Here is an 8,834-nt window from a genome sequence, read left to right as displayed (position 1 = left end):
AGGCCATTCTCCTGTGCTTCACTAACTAGCAGAGAGAATTCTCTAGGAGCACTATCCACCTCCTTTTTTGGCTGGTTTTCTTTTCTTTCAGTAGATTTACAGACTAAATCATCAATAACTATAAAGACTCAAGTGAGTTTTTGGTGGAGTTTATTATATTGCTCCGAATATTGAATCAATAAAGTAGCAGGTGAAGCCACAGGTTTGTAGTAGGAAAAGGAGCTTGGGCAGAAATTATTCCGTGATCCAGCTTTTAAAAGCCATGGAAAACTTCACTTCCACGTGCCAAGAATCAGCAGCTCCAATCTGTGCCCAGCAAGGCCTCAAGGCAAAGGGATTTTGTCAAAGTCAGGGGATGGGGCAGCCAGTGCGGAATCACAACCTCTGCTCCAGATGTGTCAAGATCTCCACTGCCTGTCCTTGGGTTCTGGCTCAGGAATTGTTACTGCTCAGGAGTTCCGTGGGCTGATGGATTTACGGGGGGGGGGGGGGGCACAAGGGTTGTGCTTCAAGAGGGAAAAGGAAAAAAAGAAAAGAGAAAATAAGAGAAGGAATAAGGGAAAGGAGAGAGAAGCAAAAGGAAAAGCGGGGCAGGGGGAAGAGAAAAGGAAAGGGGGAAAAGAGAAAAAAAAAGGGGGGGGGGGAGAAAAATGAGAAAAGAAAACAAAAAAGGAGACAAGAAAGAGAGAGGAAGGAAAGGCAATTAGAAAGGAAGGCCGCAGTGCCCCGGGGCCGCTGTCCATGACCCCGATCCCGATCCCGTTCCCATCCCGTGCCCTGGGGCCGCTGTCCATGACCCCGATCCCGTTCCCATCCCGTGCCCTGGGGCCGCTGTCCATGACCCCGATCCCGTTCCCGTTCCCATCCCGTGCCCGGGGCCGCTGTCCATGTCCATGACCCCGATCCCGTTCCCATCCCGTGCCCGGGGCCCTTCCCGCGCTCCGCTCTTTAAGGCGGTGCCGGGGGCGGGACGGCGCCTGCGCAGGCGCGGGCGGGCGGGTCACGTGAGGCGGCGGCGGGAGCGCCCGAACGGCCGGAGCGGGACCGCGGTGAGGGACGGGCACGGGGACAGGGGCAGGGACGGGCACGGGCACAGGGATGGGCTGAGCCGGGCGGGACGGGCACAGGGCCGCGGACCCCCCGACGCCTCTCGGGCCCTCCCTCCCGACGCCTCCCCGGTGCGGGGAGCGGCCGCGAGAGGCTGAGGGGCGTTGGGATGGGAAGGCCGTCACCTGTGGGGAGGCGTGAGGGCCGTTAAACCTTTGTTCATTTGGGCAAAATGAGGCGGCACGGCGTGGGGAATACAAGGAGTTCCAGATGGCCGGCGGGCAGTACCTGGGAGGTGCTGCGGGCCGGGCCCCCGGTAAAGTTGGGATCGTGGAATGCCATAATGGGCATGAAGCTCCACCCCCTGCCTTGGACAGGGACACCTTCCGCTATCCCAGGCAGCTCCAAACACCGTCCGACCTGCCCTTGGTCACTTCCAGAGATGGGACAGCCACAGCTTCTCTGTGCCAAAGCCTCAGCACCCTCACAGGGAAGAACTTCTTCCTAGTGTTCAATGTAAATTTCCCTGCTGTCAGTTTGAATTCGTTCCCCCTTGTCCTGTCGTTATAATATTCTAATTGTGTCTTATATTCCAAGTGTGTGAATTCCCTTGTATCCTTCAGTTTCCCGTGACAGCTCCTGCCTGCCATCCTGCTCAGCAATCCCAGGGGTGTTACAAATCCTTTGCAGGGTCGTCCAGCCCTTTCCAAGGTGTCTGTGGCAATCCCAAGGGCAATATCTGGAGCACAGCCCAGCCCAAACATCAGGGGCCAGTTCAGATGCCTTTTCCAGCTTTAATAACTCCCTGATTCTGATTCATGTGACCACATAACTTATTCCTGGAAGGGAACACTGAAATGTTTGGCTCTTTCCAGGAGGTGTCCTGGGCCTCGCTGCCATGGCCATGCAGATGCAGCTGGAGACCAGCGCGGACACGTCAGCAGAGGAGGAGAGCTTTGGGCCACAGCTCATATCCAGGCTGGAGGTAGGTGAGGAGTTACCTCTGGAGGCAGTTTCCCATAGATGCACTCCCTGCTCTTTTTCCTAGAATGGAATCCTGTGTTGGTTTGGGTTGGAAGGGACCTTAAAAGCTCATCCTGTTCCATCCCCTGCCGTGGGCAGGGACACCTTTCACTATCCCAGGTTGCTCCAAGCCTTGTCCATTCTGGACTTGAGCATTTCCAAGCTCTCCACCAGGGCCTCACCACCTCCACGGGGAAGAATTCCTTACTGATATCCAACCTAAGCCTTTTTCTTTTAAAGCAAGGTGAAACTGAAATCTCTGTTGCTAAATTCTTACTTGTGTTCTGTTAAAACAAAACAAAACAAAACAAAACCCCAGAAATACCCAAAAATACCAACACATGTCATTTTTCCTCCCTCCCAGCAATGTGGCATAAATGCCAATGATGTGAAGAAGCTGGAAGAAGCTGGATTTCACACAGTGGAGGCTGTGGCTTATGCTCCAAAGAAGGAGCTGCTGAACATTAAAGGCATCAGCGAAGCCAAAGCCGACAAAATCTTGGTAAGGATGTTCTGGAACTTTAACCCAAGACATTCCACAGGTTTGCTTCTGCTGGCTGAAAGCGTTGTGGTGAATTTGGAAAGTCTCCAAAGGGCAGTAAGGATGATTACAGATGTGACATGACTTGTGATGGGAAAAGGCAAAACACACCAGGAGAGGACTGAACTGAACAGATGGGGGACAAGGGGAGGATATTTACATAAAACACAAAAAAGGGATGTTGGAACTTTTTCTTGGAGCAGAATTTCAGTTCTGTTCAGAGGTACCAACTAATGCAATGTCTACAAAATGTGCATGGAATGATGCAGGCACCTCTCCACAAGGCAGGAAATATTAATTACTGGGGGATTAATGATTGGTGTGAACTCCCCTGGCACTGCTCTCTTGGGTTTTCCCTCAGGCTGAGGCAGCCAAACTGGTTCCCATGGGCTTCACCACGGCCACAGAATTCCACCAGCGGCGGTCAGAGATCATCCAGATCACCACTGGCTCCAAAGAGCTGGATAAGCTGCTTCAAGGTCAGCATTTTATTATTTCTCTTTCCTGCTCAACCTCAGTTATTGGGGTGGGGTTTTCCCATGAGTGGGATCCTTGCACAGAACCACGTAAGGCAAGTCCTGCTTGGATGAAAAAGCTCTGCTCTTGAATAATTGCTTATATTTTAGAAGCTACAGAAATAGCTTTTAGGCCTTTTAGTCATGATGCAAGACCCAGAGCAGTCCATTTTTGAATATTCCTGATTTCTATAAGTCCATGATGCATTTAGGGAAAACAAAACCAGGCATCACCATCTCCCCATTCCTCTGGTAACCCAAAAATGAAAACAGGTAATTTCAGCTCTTCAGCATCTTGAAAAACACCCATGAACTCCCTAACTACAGCATGAATAAACCTTGTGATGACAAGCAGTTTTTCCTCTTACCTTTGAAACTTTCAGCCAAATTCAGTGTTTAACTGAATTAAACACTGTATCTCTCTCTGTAAATGTAATGTTTTGTATGTGAGATAGATCCATAGATCATACATGTACCTTAAACTTTTAAGTTTTATTAATAATCATTATTGTTATTTTTCCCTTCAGGAGGAATAGAAACAGGGTCCATAACAGAACTATTCGGGGAGTTCCGTACGGGGAAGACGCAGCTGTGTCACACCTTGGCCGTCACCTGTCAGGTGGGGGGTTCACCTCATTACAATCCAATAGTCAGAGCCCACAGCCTTGGGATATTTGCTGATTTGGGCACTTTCTTTGACTTGTTTATTGTAATAAACACTTGGAAGTGTTCATTACTGTCTAGAGATTGCTGTTCCATAAACTGCTAGAGGCTTGGACTTAATTTGATTGTTCACTTGACTCCCTAAACTTCCCAGCTCAAAGCTGAGCACCTGTGGCCTTGCGTAGAGTTATGAAATGCTGGAATGTTTTGGGTGGGAAGGGACCTTAAAACCCATCCAGTTCCATGGGCAGAGGCACCTTCCACTATCCCAGCTTGCTCCAAGCCCTGTCCAGCTTAGCCTTGGACACTTACAGAGATCCAGGGGCAGCCACAGCTTCTCTGGGCAACCTGTGCCAGGGCCTCAGCATCCTCTCAGGGAAGAATTTCTTCCCAATATCCCATTTGTCCCTGCCCTGTGTTAGTGGGAAGCCATTCCCCCTTGTCCTGGCACTCCAGGGTGACAGGTACTCCAAAAGTTAGGTGTCAGTGACAGGGACCACAGATCTTTCCTCTCAGTTTTCCCAGCTAAATGGGACTTAAATCACAATAACCTGGGATGTTATTTATTGTATGAGCTCAGTGAGGGCGTGTGGCAATATCTGCTGTATTTATGGATGCTTTATTCCCTGTTATTCCTTTCCTTCTCCTTTAGCTCCCTATAGACCGTGGGGGCGGCGAGGGAAAAGCCATGTACATCGACACTGAGGGGACCTTCCGCCCAGAGCGGCTCCTGGCCGTGGCTGAAAGGTCTGTGAGTGCAAGATGGGAATAGATGGACTCATAACTCAGTTGGAAAACGTTTTCCACAGATCCTGGAGGTTGATTTTGCAGGTGTTCCCTTTGGAAAGCTCTGGTGTTGCTGTTCCTCTTCTGTCCCTCCACTCTGTCCCCACAGCTCTTGTGTCATTGTCCTTTGGCATGAGATGATTTCCCTTTTGCTACTGGAAGGGATTGGGAGTTTCCCAAGCAGCTGGGGACAGGACTGGCTGGATCCTATTAGCTCTTTCTGAAGGGCATTTGATCTAATCCTGCTGGCTTCTCCTGCAGCAAGGACTGCTCCATGTTGCCTGTCACTAGGGAATATTTGGCAGCCAAGCAAAGGAGAGGAAGTGAAATTATGTTTGCAGCAAGCACAGGTGTGTCTGTGCTGGCTGTGTACAGAGTGTCCTTGGAATCCCTCAGGCTGGAGGACCCCTGGGAGATCCCTGTGCCCAAGCATTTCCTGGTGCTTCCAGGCCCATCACTGTCCCATGTCCCCAAATGCCACATCCCCACAGCTTTAAATCCCTCCAGGGAGGGATCACCCTCCACCACTGCGCTGGGCAGCTGTGCCAGGGCTGGATGGCCTTTCCTCTAAGAGACTTCCCAATATCCAGCCTAACCCTCCCCTGGTAATCGCATGAGGCTGTTTTCTCTTACCCATTTCAAATGGTTCCAATCTTATCCATTTCAAATGGTTCCGTTCTCTTTTCATCACCACCAGTTGCATTTTTTCCATCTGTTTTTATCTCTGCCAGGGATGTGAGTTTTTCTTCCTGTCTTTTGAGAAAGCTCCTGGCTAACTGCTACGGATGAAGCTGTCACTCAAGGTTCATCCCTTTATTTTCCCTGATTTTGCAGGTATGGCCTGTCTGGCAGCGATGTCCTGGACAACGTGGCCTATGCTCGGGGTTTTAACACCGACCACCAGACCCAGCTGCTGTACCAGGCCTCGGCCATGATGGCTGAGTCACGGTAATTACACTGATTTGATGGGTTTGTTCCCACATGGCATTGGCCTTTGGCTTCTCTAGGGGGCCAGCTTGCTCCATGGGCAGTCAGGTGTCTGCAGCACATATTGCTGCTGGAATTCTGGGTGCCAGCAACTGGCTTCAGCTGACATGGCTGTACAAACACAGGGAATTCCTGGTCCCTCAGTGTCAGCCTGAGGAGCAGCTTGGAAGCTCAGTTTACAACTGTGGTTAGAAACAGTGCTGATGATTTCCAAGCTCCCAGGAGAGCTGGTCAGGCAGCTTGGGATTGGAACTGAGACTTAGAGCTGTGCCTGCCCTTTCCCAGGTACGCGCTGCTGATCGTGGACAGCGCCACGGCCCTGTACCGCACGGATTACTCGGGAAGGGGGGAGCTCTCCGCCAGGCAGATGCACCTGGCCAGGTTCCTGCGGATGCTGCTGCGCCTGGCGGACGAGGTGAGCAGTGACTGGGCTTTATGTCATGGATTGATTCTGTCCAAATGCCAGGCACCCATGAAAGCCTCTCCTCACTCACCCTCCTCTGCAACTGGACATAGGAGAGAAAATGGAATAAAGGGTTTGTGAGTTGAGGTAAGGACTGGGAGAAAATACTCATCAATTACCATCAAGGAAAAAACAGGCTCACCTTACAGATTTGAAATGATTTCTTTACTAACAAAATCAGAGCACGATAATGAGAAGTAAAATAAGCTCTTAAGAACACCTTACCCCCACTTCTCCCTCCTTCCCAGCTCTACCTCCTATGCGAGTGGTGTAGTGAGATGGGAATGGGGGATTTAGTCAGTTTATCCACCCAAGGCTCCCACTGCTGAGGGAGAAGAGTCCTTCCCCTGCTGCACCGTGGGGTTCCTCCCATAGGAGACAGTTCTCCACAAACTTCTCCACAAACTTCTCTGATGTGGCTCCATCTCACAAGCAGCAGCAGCACCCTGTGAACTGCTGCAATGTGAGTCCATCCCACAGGCAAGAGTGCCCCTCAAACTGCTGCAGTGTGGGTCACTTTTCCAGAGGGTCAGTCCTTCAAGGACAGCTGCTCCAGCCTGGCAGCAGGGCCCCTCTCCACTGGATCTCCCACTAGATCACATCACTAGATCCCATTGATCCTCCAGGCATCCACCTGCTCCAGTGTGGGGCTCCTCCACAGGCTGAGGGCAGATCTCTCCATCCCCTGCAGAAAAATCTCAACTCTGGAGTCTGAAGTGCCTCCTCTCTCTCCTTCTTTACTGCCCTTGGTATCTGCATCTTGTTCTCCTCATGTTCTCACTCCTGCTCTTCTCTAGCTAGAATTAAAGCTGCACTACAAGTTTTGTTTTGATTTCTTCTTAACTCTGTTATCACAGAGGCATTACCACCATTCCTAATGGGCCCAGCCTTGGCCAGCAGCATGTCCCTCTTGGAGCCATCCTGGGATTGGCTCTGCCAGACATGGTGGATGCTTCCAGCAGCTTCTCACAGAAGCCACCTCTGTGCACCCTCCCCTCACCAATCCTGGCCATACAAACCCAATACAATTGCCAAAAGTCACTGGTTTTCTTACAAACCCCAAGGGCTTTGTCTCCACCTCTGCTCCCATTGTTTTGGAGAGGCCGGATCCCACAGTTATGGACACTTGGAGTGCTCCTGTGCCCTTTCCCCTGATTTTCTGTTCTGATTGTGGGAAATAATTGGGTTTGGGTTGTTTCTCCTGCAGTTCGGCGTGGCCGTCGTCATCACAAACCAGGTGGTGGCACAGGTGGACGGAGCTGCCATGTTTGCTGCGGATCCCAAAAAGCCCATTGGAGGCAATATCATTGCTCATGCTTCCACCACCAGGTGAGACAAGAGATGGTCATATCCCAGGAGCCTGGGTTGGGAGTGTTTTATGGAATTGACTGAGTAGCTTTTACTTCTGGGGTTTCCATGGTCTGTCCATGGCAAGCCCAGCCTGTGCTTCAGCTCAGTGCTGCTCTGGGCCCTCAGTCCACAGGGAAATGAATGTCTTGGGCAGTTCATACAGCTCTGTTTAATGCTTTTGGATTTTTATGATTTTCCAGGAGTAGGCTGTCCATGCTGACCTGTTTCCTTCCCTCTCCCTGTCAGGCTGTACCTAAGGAAAGGCCGAGGTGAGACCAGGATCTGTAAAATCTATGACTCTCCGTGTCTTCCTGAGGCTGAGGCCATGTTTGCTATCAATGCTGATGGAGTGGGAGATGCTAAAGACTGAAAACTCCCTTTCTTCCCCTGAATCCCAAGACTCTGTGTCTGTAAGAAGCTCCTTTCTTGGTGGCACCTTAGGGATCCTTCCGAAGGCAGCGGGTGCAGGAAGCTGTGGTGTGTCAGCGCAGGAACTGTCAGGACACACTGAGCACAGTCGGAGCTGTTGGGAAGAGAACTCTCTCTGGGCTGCAGGCACAGATGAGGTCCCTCTGCTTCCTTGGCAGTGTTCCCACAGGACCATATCCTGCATGTTTCCTGGGATCCCACTGTGGACATGGTGCAGCAGAATCTTGGTGGTCACAGTTGGGAACTTGGTGGATTGGGAGCAAAGCTGAAGGGTTTGTCCACTAAGAGAAGTGGTGATTTATAAACCAGAACAGAGTGGTTCCACACGGGGGATTTGGGATTGGTGATTGTCCCAATCCATAATCTTTCTGTTCATTTTCTTTTGGATGCTGCAACCTGCTGTGCTGGGGGAGCTGTTCCTTCACATTTCCATTTAATTTTCTGTATTTTGTTAATTCTGTGTGGAAAACTGCTTTTAATAAAAAGGCTTCTGAGGATACTGATGAGGTCCCAGGTTCCTGGGATTCACAGGTGTGTGTCCAGACCAAGGATTGTTCTGGCTGGCAGGACCTGCACCAATCTCCTGAGAATCTCAGTCTGGGTTTGTCTTGTCTCCCAATTCTCAGTTTGGGGGTGCAGTGCAGCCCTGCCCCTTGGACCTCCTAGAAGAGTTTTGGGGTTAAAAAGATTTATTTTCTACTCTGCAATATTTCTCTAGAACTTGATTAGAAAGAATAAAACTCTATCAATGTGGTTTTAATTGGTTCATTTGCATTGGTTAATTAAAGCAAATCATTGAGAAGGGGCTTGAGCAGCCCTTGGTTGGAGCTGGCAGCTCTTCTTTATTGTCTCTTCATTCTTTGAATTTCTTTTAATTATTTGTTAAGCAATTACTGTAATTAAGATACACAGTGAGGAGAAGAGCATTGCTGCCCTGCTGGATTAGGAAATCCAAGTGCAGTTCCTGGGAGAGATTGAGGGGATGGGGAGCTGAGCCTCAGGCTGGGTTTTGGCAGCAGGAATTGGGTGA

At 50.4% G+C, this 8,834-nt stretch overlaps 1 protein-coding gene across 1 annotated transcript; it reads left to right on the top strand.

Moving 5' to 3' along the window:
* Positions 1-1,019: 1,019 nt before the first annotated feature.
* Positions 1,020-8,563, top strand: RAD51 (RAD51 recombinase). The gene is made up of 10 exons (XM_083862673.1): positions 1,020-1,049; positions 1,923-2,032; positions 2,435-2,572; positions 2,973-3,090; positions 3,654-3,745; positions 4,442-4,536; positions 5,410-5,523; positions 5,848-5,977; positions 7,233-7,354; positions 7,622-8,563. The coding sequence occupies exons 2-10, from the start codon at positions 1,946-1,948 to the stop codon at positions 7,743-7,745; spliced, it is 1,020 nt and encodes a 339-aa protein (XP_083718799.1). The 5' UTR covers positions 1,020-1,049; positions 1,923-1,945; the 3' UTR covers positions 7,746-8,563.
* The last annotated feature ends 271 nt before the right edge of the window (positions 8,564-8,834 follow it).

Source organism: Zosterops lateralis (genome assembly GCF_965231275.1).
Source record: "Zosterops lateralis genome assembly, chromosome: 6".
In the NCBI taxonomy this organism is placed as follows: Eukaryota; Metazoa; Chordata; class Aves; order Passeriformes; family Zosteropidae; genus Zosterops; species Zosterops lateralis.
The sequence above is the reverse complement of the archived record's forward strand: the minus strand, read 5'-3'. Positions and strand labels throughout refer to the sequence as shown.